The sequence below is a fragment of the Chrysochloris asiatica genome, unplaced genomic scaffold (assembly GCF_000296735.1).
Source record: "Chrysochloris asiatica unplaced genomic scaffold, ChrAsi1.0 scaffold00090, whole genome shotgun sequence".
Taxonomy (NCBI): Eukaryota; Metazoa; Chordata; class Mammalia; order Afrosoricida; family Chrysochloridae; genus Chrysochloris; species Chrysochloris asiatica.
Genome location: NW_006408608.1, coordinates 5186480 through 5201310, shown reverse-complemented (window position 1 = coordinate 5201310; position 14831 = coordinate 5186480). Strand labels below are relative to the sequence as shown.

Here is a 14831-nt window from a genome sequence, read left to right as displayed (position 1 = left end):
CTCCATCTCTGGCATCACCGCTTCTCTGGGTAGGGTCCCGCTCTCTGCTCTTCTCCCTTGATGGTCCTAGGGACCTCCGCTCCTAGACTGAAAAGTTAATCACTCCCCTCCTTGATAAAATGTCTACCTTTACATTTCCAACCCTCACAATCAGTCCTGATAACAATTATTCACTATTGTATCATAAGAGAACGCCTGCATTTCATTTCATCAGCCCTGCCTAGACAGATTAGATACTACTCACTGGAGATTCTACCTTCCTCCAGGCCCTCTGGATCTAGGTTCCCTCTTGAAAGCTTGTAAGCCAGTCACTTCTTGCCTTTGTAGCACACACACCCCCCACCCCCCACCCCCACACACCCATATTGAGTAGTCAAGTCCAAGTTGCCCATCCCTGCCTACTCTGTGTGTGGAAGGGGTAGGAATGATTCTTGCTGTAAAGATTTGTTTCCTCTTTTGAGCTACTGCATCCATAGGTGTAGGTCAAGTTCATCAAATTGTATCAGATTACGCTTTTTTTCCTCTTCTTTCTTCCGTTTGCGCTCCAATCATCCAGTCATTGAAGCCAGGTCAAGTGGGTATTATCTGCAAGTGTGGTTGTTCTTGTGCATATCCCCTCTCTTATCAGCTGGATGCTTCACTCTCTACTCTAGTCCTCTGTGGCTGTGTCACTGACTCTGGGCCCAAGAGTCCCCAGGTCTTGCCACACTGCTGGCTGACCAGGTCTCCACCCAGGTTCACAGGAGTCTCTTGAACATTGCCTTCTACAAACTTTTTGAAGTCCCCTCACATTATGTTTTAGTAACATAGTGGACCCTGTTCTGGACATTTGGGGATACAGAGAACAAAACAAAGTAGTTTAATTTGGAGTGGGGCAGAAAGACGAGCAAGTGACACACCCCCAGGGGGAGGTTGTTCTTTGTTATTTAAGGAACAGCATGAGTTCAGAGAGGGGGCCAGACTTTGGGTTTTCCTCTAGGTGTGATAAGAAACCATTGAAGGGTTTTGAATAGGGAGTGACATTGTTTAGTTAAGAGAAAGACTGTGGTCCTTATGCCTTATGCCTTGTAGGTTCTCTTGGTGCTCTATGCTATTAAATTTTTTCTTGTTATAGATTGTCTATGCTGAAAGACCTCTCACAGACAACCACAGATCACTGGCTTCTTATGGCTTGAAAGATGGTGACGTTGTGATTTTACGACAGAAGGAGAGTGCAGACCCTCGACCTCCAGTGCAGTTCCCAAGTAAGACCTCGTAATGCTCTAGCATCCACTCATATAAGCATACGGTCGCTCTGGGTGATACAGACGTTAAGCTCTGGGCTATAGTCATCCTGGCATTTGCACCCACATGTCATGTCATCTCATTAACTACTATGGGGGAGGTGATCCCTCTTTCCAGTTTTTTATCATTTACAGATGAAACTCAGATTTAAAATGATGTCTTTCCAGTTGCGTAACTAATAAATGAAAACAGAGAAGCTTAGTGCTTTCTCCACTACTCTGAACTGTATGAACATAAAGCAACTGAGCCACTGATTTCTGCTTCTCCCCAACCAGCAATGTTAATCATGCGCTAAGAAGCTGCTGTCTGTTGTATTTGCTCCATCTGTAATAGGTGTTTATGGTCTACACTCTGTGCGTTGACATTTCAGTCTCTGTGTCCCTGAAATAAAATTGTAGAAGTGCATGTGTACGTGTGTGTGCATCTGTATTTGAAGAGTGAGTTCTTAGCCTTCTCCAGATGCTTGTAGAGTCCATGATCCGTGAAACGTTGATATGTTCTGATGTGGAACTACTTGCTGAATTGTACTCGTTTTTCTCCACTCTCTGCCATATTCTGGTTGTTCTCTTTAAACAATATTTAGTCTCTAGGTCACCTGCTTTTAAAGTTGGTGCCTGGGTGATGGCAGATTTCAGCTTATAACACAATGCTTCCATTCAGCTTGAAATTGGAGCTGTAAGAGACCATCAAGCACAAGCACCATCTCGGCCTGGTCTGGATTACATTAGTGTCCCATAGGGCTGCTGCTCAACTTTAGAAAAAGTAGTGGGGAAATAGGCCAATAAATAGAAATTTGCCAAAGTAGCTAGCCAAATCTTCCATTGTTTAGAGAGGTTGTTAGTTCTGGTGCACTGTTTCTGTTGTTGTAGTTGTTGTTGTACTGTCCTGCTTGGACAAAAGAGCCAAGAATGGGGCGGAGCTTATTCTGTAAAGATAAATAAGTTTTTAAAAATTATTCTTAAGTGAATGGCCTCGCAAGATAATGTGTAGCGGGTAGAGGTAAAAATTTCTCAATCCACAACACTGATTATATTAGTTGACCCTAAAGATTACAGCCCAGGAAACCCTATTGTTGTTGTTCTTAAGTGCTGTTCAGTTGGTTCTGACCCATAGTAACCCTGTATAGGGTTTCCAAGGAGTGGCTGGTGAGCTTGAACCACAAACCTTGTCCAGCACATTCACCCACAGTACCACACCAGGACTCATAGGAAGCCCTAGGGCAGTTCTACTCTGGTCATCTTAGAGTCCTATGAGTTGGAATTGATGTGATGGCACACTGTGTAGATTAATTACCTCAGTGAGACCAACAGCTTTTTACTGTTGTTGTTGTTAAGTGCTGTCGAGTTGGTTCTGACTCATAGCAACCTGTATAGGGTTTCCAAGGAGTGTGGAGAGTTTGAACTGCCGACCTTGCGGTCCAGACCAACCTTGCGATCCAGTGCCACACCAGGACTCCAGCTTTTTACTAGTTGGTAGTTTATATGAGGAGGGTTCAAAAAGTTTGTGGAAAATGGAATTAAAAGATCGAAGAATTTTACCATAGACATTTTAAGCCCCCTGCATATATAAGCTTCAGCCAGAGTCTGAAGACAATGGGTAATTGAACCCATGTAAAGAGGTGAATAACTTGTACTTGAGTTCAAAAATCCCCTTTAGTGTGAGGTCCTGGGGCTTCAGGAGAGCTGCAAACTTGGTGTGTGTACCATCGGATGCATTTTGGAGTTGTGGAACTGTGGACTCACTCAGGCTTAGCTCCTCATTCTGACTATTTGTTTACTTTCCTCTTGCTCCCTTCCTTAAAAAAACTTTTTAAAATAACGGCTTTATGGAGATCTAAGGCTCATATCATATAGTTCATCCATTTGAAGGGTCCAGTCAATGAGTTTTCATGCATTCACAGAGTTGTGCACCTGTCACCAAGCAGTCGTAGAACACTTGTATCTCCCCAAAAAGAAGTGGCCCCAGCCCTGTTTTTGTTGTAAAGAGCTATCAAGTCGCTCTGACTCATTGTGGCCCAGTATAGGTTTTCCAAGGACCGGCTGGTGGATTTGAGCCACTGATCTTGCATTTAGCAGTCCAGTGCTTATCCTACAGTGACACACCAGGACTCCACCCCTAGCCCTTGTTGTTGTTAAATGCCATGGAATTGCTCTGACTCACAGCAACCCTGTGTAGCAGGGGTGGGAAACCATCTGGCCTACGGGTCATATTATTGTTACTAAGTGCCATCAAGTTGGTTCTGACTCACAGCAACCCTGTATAGAGTTTCCAAGGAGCAGCTGGTGAATTTGCTGTGCAGTTTTCACACTTAGCTTGTGGTTCAGTGCTTTATCCCACAGCACCACACCAGGACTCTACTGTGAAATCATTTGGGCTGACCCTGCCAAGGCAACCACAGTTCCAGCCATCACATTGTTGTTGTTTAAATGCTGTCAGGTCAGTTCTAGCTCATAGCGGCCCTGTGTAGGGTTTCCAAGGAGCAGCTGATGAGTTTGAACTGCTGACCTTGCAGTTCAAGCTGACCTTGTGGTTATCCTACAGTGCCACACCAGGACTGCAGAATGACATGTTAAGTGCCATCGAGTCAGTTCTGACTCATAGCAACCTTTATAGGGTTTCCAAGGAGTAGCTGGTGGATTTGAACTGTCAACCTTGTGGTTTCAGTCCAGTGCTGATACACATTATTAATGTTGTTAAGTGCTGTCAAGTCTGTTCTGACTCATAGTGACCCTGTGTAAGGTTTCCAAGGAGTAGCTGGTGAGTTTGAATTGCTGACCTTGCGTTTCAAACTGACCTTGCAGTCCAGTGCTTATCCTACAATGGCACATCTGGACTCCTGATCCACATTGTTGTTAAGTGCTGTCAGGTCAATTCCCACTCAGCGACCCTGTATAGGATTTTTGAGGATCAGCTGGTAAGTTTGAACTACTGACCTTGTGGTTTATAGTCCAGTGTTGATCCACATTGTTATTGTTGTTGTGAAGTGTTGCCGAGTCAGTTCTGACCCATAGCAACCCTGTATAGGGTTTTCAAGGAGCAGCTGGTGAGCTTGAACCGCCAACCTTGTAGTTCAAACTGGTGAGTTAATTAAACATTTGACCAAATAAAGCAGACTGATTTTGAAGTTGATAATTTTGTATGACCCGCGAATGATGTTATAAATTTTGGCAGAAAAAATGAGTCGTCCGTATCTTAGTCAATTACTAGTCTACTTTCTGTTTGCTTGTTCTGAACATTTTATATAAATCTGTGGTCCTCTGTATTGCCAGTTTGGGGGATTTATTACCTTATATAGCTTTTATATTGTGTTGTTAGCTGTTGGAGCCAGGTGGTGGCCTGCACACGAAGTGAACTGGCCAGAAATCAAACTGGGTACCACATGTAGGGCAGGCGAGATCCTACCATAGAACCACCATTATCTCTCTAATCAAATTCATTAAAGGACTAACACTTTTTTTATTTTGCTTATCATAGGAAGTATATGGCATTGTAGGATAAGCACTGGCCACAAGGTCGGTTTGAACCGCAAGGTCTGCTGTTCAAATTCACTAGCAGCTCTTCGGAAACCCTGCACAAGGTCACTATGAGTCTGAAATAACTCAATTGTAGTTATCAAAAACAACAAATGTATATGTAACAAAGCATTTACTTTTTTTTTTTGACATTTGCAATTTATTACATGTACAATACAATGAGCTCTGGTAACGTAGTGATTACGAATTGGGCTGCTAACCTCAGGGTCAGCAGTTCAAAACTACCAGCTGTTCCACAGGAGAAAGATGAGGCTTTCTGCTCCCGTAAAGATTTACAGCCTCAGAAACCCTGTACAGGGTCACTACGAGTCGGAACCAACTCTATGGCACATAACAACAACACATGTACAATTCCCTGGCATTAATTTCGTTCATCATGTTATTCAACCAACACCATTATCCATCTCCAAGTTTTTCCATCTCCCTAGCAGAAACTCAGTGACTTCTAAATAATAAAGTAATCAACCCCCCCTTCCCTTCTTCCCTTCTTCCCTCTTGTCTCTTTCCTGTAGTGCCTGAGAGTTGTAGTGTCTTACCCTGTTTTATCATTGGTCAGCACTGAGATCATTGCAAGTCCCTTTTTCCTTCTGTTTTCTCTCCTGTGAAGAATTAGCATTGATGCACAGGAGTCCTGGTAGTGTCATGGGTTACTGTTGGGCTGCTAACCACAAAGTCAGCAGTTTAAATCTACCAGCCACTCCACTGTGAAAAAGGGAGGTTTTGTGCTCTTAAAAAGATTTACAGCCTTGGAAACCCTATATATACAGGGTCCGTATGAGTCAGAACCGACTCCATGGCACACAGCATCAGCAGCAATGACACAGATGAAAGTGTGTATTCAAAGCACTTTTACAACTGCACTAAGCCAATATATTTAGCACAGACTTGCAGAGTTTACCATGTGTTGTTCACTTGATGCATATAGTATTCTTTATCTAAAAACATAGTTTCAAGAATCACATTTCAGATTTGTGAATTGGGTTTCAATTTAGCTTTAATATTTTAAAAACGTGGTGATGTGCCATGGAGTTGGTTGCGACTCATAGTGACCCTGTACAGGGTTTCCAAAGCTGTAAATTTTTACGGAAGCAGGAAGCCTCATCTTTCTCCATTGGAATGGCTGGTAGTTTCTAACTGCTGACCTTGAGGTTAGCAGCCTGACTCGTAACCACTATGCTACCAGAGCGCCTTAAAAACATAAATATTATGAAAACTTGATATATATTCCGCAATATTTTATAAGCCAAAAATCATGAGTTTGTTACTACCTAAGCTCAAGGCACTGTGGTTTAATGCGCCAGACTGCAAAGCTGTTTGAACTGCAAGGTAGGCAGTTCAAGCTCACCAGCTGCTCTTTGGAAACCCTACACAGGGTCGCTATGGGTCGGAACCAACTCGATGGCACTTAACAACAACAACAACAAGCACAAGGCCAGCAGTTCAAACCCACCAGCCACTCCTCAGAAACCCTATAGTGCTGCTATGAATCAGAACCAACTCAATGGCACTTAGCCACCACCACCATTGTTTACCTCATCTTTTTCTTATTCTGTATTGGTTCATTCTTACAGTCTCCAATCTTAGTGTTTTAAGCAGAAGAAAGGTAGGTAGTAAGGAAGAGCAGGGGAAAGGCCTCAGAAGTCTGCAATGATCATTACTACCATTGAGAACATTATGTGAGCAAATGTTCTGTTCCCTTTGAATGTTTGCTTTTATGGAGTCAGTTGGAGTAAACTTTGAATTGATTTTCCCCAACAGACTTACCCCGAATAGACTTCAGCAGTATAGCTGTACCTGGTACATCGAGCACCCGACAGCGCCAGCCACCGGCAGCACAGCAGCCCCACTCATCTCCTGGAGAAATAGCTTCGTCTCCTCAGGGCTTGGACAATCCAGCCTTGCTCCGAGACATGCTGCTAGCCAACCCCCATGAGCTGTCCTTGCTGAAGGAACGCAATCCACCCCTGGCAGACGCTCTGCTCAGTGGAGATCTTGGTAAGCTGATAAGGTTGCAGAACGTGGAGCTGAGCTGTGGTGAAATAGTTGTGTCACACAAACGTGGAGAAACCCCTGCAACTGGTGCGTTCAACCACTGTGCCACACGATCTGTTGGACAATTCATCTGTGAGAGCTAAATTAATGCTCATGTCAAAGGCTGGAGTCGTGGTGTGACACTATAGGATCAGCACTGGGCTGCTAGCCGTAAAAGGTCGATGGTTCAAATCCACTAGCCCCTCCTCAGAAAACCCTATACAGGGTCACTGTGAGTCCCAACTGACTCCATGGCCCCTACCAACGGCATCAACAGAATTTTAGAATTGCTTAGAGCCTGGAACCCATCTAGTCTAGCCCTGGCAGTTCACATTCTTTTCTGATTGTTGCTAGCAGCACACAGGCCAGGGAGTGATTGTTTTGGCCACTTCAGTTAGAGCCTCAGTTGAAGACATCACCAAAAGCCAATTGTTACCAGTTCACATCTCTTAGTTATGGGAAATAGGTCCAGTACCCTCAACCTGGATGGCAAAATAGGACTCTCTATCCGCCTCCAAAGGAGCCGCTGTGGTGTGGTGGATTGCCTGTTGGACTGCAGCTTCACCAGCCACTCTGCGGGAGAAAGGGGAAGCTCTCTGCTCCTCTAAAGATGGGCAGCCTCGGAAACCCTGTGCAGGGGTCACTGCGAATCAGAATTGACTCGATAGCACACAGCCACCACCACTATCATCCTCATCCAACCCAGGGTTTGGTAGTATTACCAAAAACTGGTCAGCAGTCTTTATGGGACTGTTTTTGAGCTATTCTTTTATTCAGCAGAACACTTATTTTTACGTTATATTTATGAATAAAGTTTTTTCTGTACATTTCTCCCATTCTGCTTTGTGTTTTGGGGGCTCTACTGGTTAAAATTTAAAGTATAACAAACACTTAAAAATTTATTATTGAATTAAATTTAAAGTTTCTATGGACAGAGAAGTGCCCAGATTTTAAGTATGCAATTCAGTAGCTTTTGAAGAATGTATATACACTCATGTCACCACCACCCCAATCAGGACAGAAAATCTTTCTATTACTTTAGAAAGTTCCATTGTGTTCTATTTAGTCTGTTCCCCAATCCCATGTAGACCACCACTATTCTAATAATCATAGATTTGTTTTGCCAGTTTTTGAACTTCATGTTAATGGGATAATACAGTATGTAGTCTTGTGTCACGTTTCTTTTAGCCAACATAATTGTTCTCTTAAATACGTCCATGCGCATTAGTGTGTATTAGTACTTCATATGACCATTATCATGGGCTCTTTCATTTCGAATGTCAGCATATCTAGTTGCCAAAAATATGATAGCACACTTAAGTTTACACATTTAACTGTACCTTAACTTAAGAAATAGCAAAATCAAGATTCTTACTGTAACACATCTCTTATATATAGCAAGTGCTGTTTTCTTCTCACTAGTTTTCCTGCTTATTCTTAATCAGAACACAAAATATAGGTAGGCCAACAGTCATTAGCCTTTGACTTACCTGGTCTAAGGCAGAGTGCATTATAAAGGAAATGAAACTAGAGGTGTAAAGGGCATTATTGTCATGCTCTCTTGTCTTTAGGTAATAGGAGAGTAGGGTAATGGCAAGGGGAGCAATGGGAGACGTTGATTGGCCACATAGAACAAGTAGTTCCCCCTTGATTTAACTGAGAAGTCACTCTCTCTGAGTAGAAGCAATAGGGTATTTTTTTTCTTTACACTACGTTTAAGTGAAAGCATAGATTTGCTTCAGAAAATAAAAACTAAGTGTGATTGCTCACTCCAAATATTTTTAGGAACTCTTTTTCCATCTCTCCTAGTTGCTTTGTGAAAAAACATTTGGTGTATGAAAGAGCTAATAAAGGATGAAGCTATGAGGGAATTTCGTGAAGTTCGTGGAGAAATTCTTTTATCTTTTCATTCTATTTTCAAGCTTCCATGTAGAACATTATTTAGGTGCCATCCTCCCCCATCTTACCACAGCCCCCACCTTTATTTTTGCAGAGAAATTTTCTAGGGTCCTGGTGGAGCAGCAGCAGGACCGAGCCCGGAGAGAGCAAGAAAGGATCCGTCTCTTTTCTGCTGACCCTTTTGATCTCGAAGCTCAGGCCAAGATAGAGGAAGATATAAGGTAAGGATGCCTTCACCTGAACAACAAAACTCAGAGTCCAAGTTTCCCACACCACAGCTGATCTTGCATTGTGGGTAATCGACTTTGAGGTAGCATCCCTACTTCACAGTCGAGATAGAAACTTCAATCTTTTAGGTTATTCTCTTCCATTTCGTTCACATTTCAATGAAAAACTATGAAAGTATAGGTACTTAACTTAATCACATCTCCCAAAATTTTATTAAGGACTTCTCATTACAGCAGCTCCACGTAGAACAGAAGCCTCCCATCTGGACCTCTCAACAGTCTGTGTAGGATGATTTGATTCTCTTTCCCACAGAAGTACATTGTGTTGTATCTTGATTAAGTGTAGGGCTTGATCATGGTTGAGAAACAGTTCTGTATGGAAGGTACCTTAAGGCTGTTTTCCTTCTGCAGTTCTTGTACTGACCCCAGAGTATAAACTGACTGCTGTGTGGTCCTAGCTCCACTTTCTATAACACAGTAGTGCTCACTTGGGCTGCATTAAAATCACTTACGAAGCTTTTTACAGGTTAAAATCACTAAGATACTTGGCTCTACCTCCAAATCTGATGAATCAGTCTTCAGGCTTGGAACTTAAGCAAATAAAATGACACTAATGCCAGCCTTGGTTGGTTTACAAGTCACAAACAAGACATTGCGTCAGTCCCTTTGAATACAAGATCAACTCCACCCACCCCACCCCCAAATTCAATTTTTGTTGTTCATTGTAAGGTCTTAGAGAGAACGTAACTGTGATGAGACAACTTTTATCCTTCTTTGAGGGACCTGTCATCAACTCAGTAAAACCTAACTTGGACATTTTATTACAATATCAACTTAGGAAGTTGAATAATGGCTTTATGTCATATTTTTCTGACTACATTTGTAATCAAAGAAATGTAAATTACATTTCAGAATCAGTTGACAGCCCTCAGCCATTCACTTGTGTTCCTATTGATTGTGTCAGGTACGTCTTTGAGAAGCTAGTTAAATCTTCTCTCTGAAACAGGAATCCATTTGTGTTTTCTGAAGTGGACCACATTACAGTTAGAAGGGAGAACAGACATGCTGTTTAAGAATAGTTTTGTTCAGTCCAGGAAGCACTGGGGGTTGTGTTGTGGAGGGTCATAGCCAAACCATGATGTTGAGCTCCTGGAGGAACAGAAGTAAAAGGAAACCTATCCAGAGGGCTCATGTTTCTTAGGACTAGAGGAAATGCATCCATTCTTTGAAAAGAGTAAGCGCTGTGTCTCTGAAGAAACGCTACCTACAGAGCCTTGAGGAGTCCAAATAGCTGGTGGTATTTCAGAGGATTTTTGCTGAAGTTGATCTTGGTTGGAGTCAATGAAAGATCAGGGCTGCACAACTGAATTTAGGTTCTTTCTAAATTTCACCTTGTGGCAGTGGAGGAAAGCTGTACAATTATATCAAATGTCCATCTCAGTTTTATTTGGTACTCCACACCAGTGATTACGTAGGGTGTGGACACTTGAGGTACCGTAGCTTGCATATTCACCAGACTAGTCAGTAAGTGTGACTTTAACTTTCTGAAAAGTATAATGTTTTATTACAGAAAGGCTGAGAAAGCTGTCCATTTAAGTGAACTAGAATATTAGTACCAAAAGGTAGAGCAGGAATTGTAAACTTTTTCCATAAAGGGCCAGACAGGAAATAATTTGTTTGCCATGCAGGCCCTTTGATCTCTGGTGCTAGTGTCAGTTCTCTTGTTTGGCATAAAAGCAGCCGTAGACAAGTGAATGTAGACCAACAGGTGAAGGCCTGTATTTCCCCTGGTTTACAGTGTCATTTACCCCATGCCCTCTTACTGTCTCCTATTTTAGTCCACTTGCCTAGATCCTACATTAGTTTTCCATGTTCCATATATTTGGATATTGGATAGTTAAAGAAGATTGAGAACGTAGCCCGGAAATATCAGAGTAAGCTGGAACTCCCTTTTCAATGCGTCTGGTCATGTATGAGTTGGAATATGTACAATTTTAAAAGAAATAATTTGATGGGTCAAGTGAACTGTGATATACGAGTGTGTGTGTGGTCATGTACGGTGCATTTTGTAAGCCTCTGTTCCTATGTTAGATTGTGTTCCAGGGTGCTTTATACATCTCAGCAACCTGATGATAGGAATTATTCTTATTTTACAGAGTAGAAATCCCAGTCTTAGAAATTAGGCAGCAGGTGCATTTGACTTTCAGAACTCTCATAATAGTTATCATAAAGGCAATTAACATTTAGTAACGGCTGACTGTGTGCTCAACGATCTTCTAAGAGCTCTGCAGGTGTTATCTTAATGTCTTCACAGAATCCCTATATGGGAAGAGTACAGTGAAGACAGATTAAATAATTTGCCAAAGGCACAAAGGCAAGAAGTGGTGGAGTCAGAATTCAAGTGTAACTTTGGTGCCCACATTCCTTACCTGTACAAAAGAACTACCCTCACACCATGGCTTTATTCAAAACAGGTGGTTTCATTAGATGCAAGCAGTTGACGTATCTGTGTATTATTTTTCCTGCACTGGACAGAGGAAATATACTCAGATGCTCAGTAGATCAGTGAAAACTGGAGCCTACTTACGTTTGAAATACCAGTGGCTTAACTTCCAGCATCTCAGGAACACACAGGCTTCCATAGTATCTCAAATATCCACAGAGTCACTCATGGTGGACAGCTTTCAGCAGAACTTCCAGACTGAGACAGACTAGGAAGAAAGGTCTAGCAATCTATTTCTGAAAAAAAAAAAGCCAGTGATGACCTTACGGAAACAACAACAATGAACTCATACATACCTACTATTGTGAGGATGGCACAGGGCTGGCAACATTTCATTCTGTTAAAATGTGGGGTCACTGTGAGTTGGCAATGACTCAACAGTACCTAACCACAACAGAAATTGGAGAATTCATGAAATTTCAACATCCTGTGGAGTAAAAAGGGATGTAATCCTGGCTCCTCAGAAATGTTCTTGTTTTTGAGCTTGTATAGAGACCATAATTATTTTACATGAGGGCAGTTTTTATGCCTTTATATTTTCCGCCAACTGTTTTATCTTGCTCTGCCTTCCTACTAAGTCACTTGTTCCAGGATAGAGCACCGATTTCCATTACTGTGACTCAGCTGCTCTATTAGGGCAAAAGATTTATGTATATAAATCGGTGTTTTAGCGCTTTGACTTTGAAACAGCGTTTTCTTCGTGGAAACTGCTTTGAGTACTTGATTTTGGTTTGTTACAGGCAACAGAATATTGAGGAAAACATGACAATCGCGATGGAAGAGGCTCCGGAAAGTTTTGGCCAAGTAGTGATGCTTTATATTAACTGCAAAGTGAACGGACATCCTGTGAAAGCCTTTGTTGACTCAGGTGAGGGCTCTATCTCCCCATCCGAAATTCTGTCCTGACACAGGAAAGGGGGGAGGACTTGTGTCCGTTCAGGATGACAGTGGTCCTCCGGACTACAAACAAGCCTGGAAGCAATTGTTTGACTTGCCAGTCTTTTCTGGTTTGTAATAGGTTTATATCTTTGACCATTTTGTAACCACTTTTGTATTTTGTGGTATCTCCTTTATCTTCTTTCTTCCCCTTATTTGGCACCATGAATTTTTAGGACATCTCTATAAGAAATTGGGAGTTCATCGATTAAAGATAAGAACTATGAGGAGTTGCTGTGTAGAGTGTAATAGTTCTGTTTGGAAGGAAGTGGGTCTTGACCTGGGCCTTAAAGCATCAGTGAGATTCTGACACAGTGAGAGCAGAGGACGGTGGTCTCTATAGGCAGGGCATAGCTATGTTAGAGTGAGTAAGGGCCAAAGAAGACACATTTCTTCTGCTAAAGTGGAGGATGCCAACTAGTCAGAATGTACATCTGGAAATAGCTGAGCCAGGGTGAGGTAGAATCTGAAGCTGTGGCCATGTGATTTGAAACTAATCTTAGAAAGAGTGGGAGCCATTGAGGATATTTGAGCAGATGAATAAGTGACCAGAAGAAAGTGATATTTTAGAAAGAGTAAAGGCAGAGACCAATCTGGAGATTTCTGTACTGCTAGAATTCAAAGCTGTTTCCTTACTTTAAATTACGTATCCACAGGCTAATTTGAAAGCCAGAGAAATAGTGTCCTCAAGTTAGAAGTAAAAGTAATGATAGAAGGTTTCGAGATGCTCAGTAAAAACTGCTCAGGGTGAAGTGCTTAATTTAGCATCTCCATCTGTAGACATAGTGGTCATTGTTAGAGCTTTTGGGAGGGCCTTTCCAGGTAGTTTTGCTTTCTATTGGTTAAGTTAAAAAATATTATGTAAATATTTTACTGTAACAAAATATGATTTCCCTCAATATTGAATTTCCATACTGTGTTTGAGATTCCAGTATGGAACTGAACATAGTATTAATTTGGGAAAGGAAACCAGTTAGGTAGAATTCAAAAGCTGTGTGGTATGCATGCTTTTCTGCTCTTGTTTCTTGGTGCTGTATTGTTTTATCACAAAGTGGGATTTCGTTTTTATTATCTGATGTCTCCCTGCCCCCACAGGTGCCCAGATGACGATTATGAGCCAGGCTTGTGCAGAACGGTGTAATATAATGAGACTGGTTGACCGTCGGTGGGCAGGGATTGCCAAGGGAGTGGGCACCCAGAAGATTATTGGAAGGGTACATCTAGGTGAGTGGAGACACTGGGGGTTAGCAACGGTTTTTGGTAAATAGTAGAGTTTATTTTATTTATTCATTCTTTTATTATATTTTAGTTGCAAACATCTGGTACAACAAACGAAATTTCTAGAAATTTAAAATCCTATGTTCTGTAAAAGGTTGGCTTGAATCACAGGTTGACAGATTCACCAGACTCAGAGGAACTTAACAATAGCAACGTTCGATACTATCTGACTAAGTTGGGAATCATTTTCCTTTACAGCTTTGAAGCATTGTCCCATGACTTTTTCACTTCCAATGTTGCTGTGGATGATTCTTTATCCTTAATATAAAACATTTCTTTTCCATTGCTGATGCTTGAATGGTCTTCTCTCTGGTCCCAGTATTTTGAATTTTCATAATGATTCACTTGATACAGATCTCTTGGTTACATGGGAAGACTCATGCCCATCAGTTCTGGAGACCGTCCTTGAATTGTTCTGATAATGACTTGCTCTCCACTAGCCTGTCTTTTATTTAAATAGGATGATACCATATTCTAGACTTGCCCTTTAGTTTTCATCTTTTTTACTTTCTGTAATTTTGTTCTGTTTGGTGCTTCCTGTTCGTGTTTTATATTTATTTGCCTTTCATTTTGAGTGTTCATCTAAAATTTCTAATGTCTTTGGCATCTGCTCCTATTGAAGAGTGAGACACCAAAAGGTTCTTTAGACGATTTGTTGGGTGGGCAGCCATGTTGTGGTCTTCACTGTGGGGAGTTGGGAGAGAGAAAAAGACTCGTGTGTCAGTAAACTTTCACTGATTCTCCCTGGTTTTCGTTCAGGAGTTTGTTGTATCTGTCTGCCTCCATACCCACTTCCAGTCTCTGTTTACCCTCTTCAGAAAGTAAAGCTCCAGTCTGTGTCTGAGGTGTGAGTAGAAGGGTTACTCACCTTGCCCAGCAGCGTGCAAGAGGGAAACACCAAGGTCTTTGTCCACATACATTTCCTACCAGCCCACCTCTTAAGAGTTCTGTGACTTTATTTGGGCTACTTCTCAATTTTCACCACTATCACTTGCTTTTTAGTTCCAAAATTTTGTTTCTGATTTCTATTATTTTTGTCCTTAAGGATTTTTGCCTTAAAATAAAATGTATCTCATCATTTATTTGGCATAAATGGAAATGGATATATGTGTTCAATCTTTCATCTCCAGTTATCTTTTT

The 14831-nt window shown here is 41.7% G+C and overlaps 1 protein-coding gene across 1 annotated transcript in view; it reads left to right on the top strand.

The window, feature by feature from the left end:
* DDI2 (DNA-damage inducible 1 homolog 2 (S. cerevisiae)) overlaps positions 1 to 14831 on the top strand; it is a 45038-nt gene that overhangs the window by 11351 nt on the left and 18856 nt on the right. The window contains exons 2-6 of the mRNA XM_006866361.1: positions 1115 to 1244; positions 6576 to 6812; positions 8842 to 8968; positions 12218 to 12345; positions 13509 to 13637. Coding sequence (XP_006866423.1) covers positions 1115 to 1244; positions 6576 to 6812; positions 8842 to 8968; positions 12218 to 12345; positions 13509 to 13637 — 751 coding nt within the window. The remainder of the gene's footprint in view (positions 1 to 1114; positions 1245 to 6575; positions 6813 to 8841; positions 8969 to 12217; positions 12346 to 13508; positions 13638 to 14831) is intronic.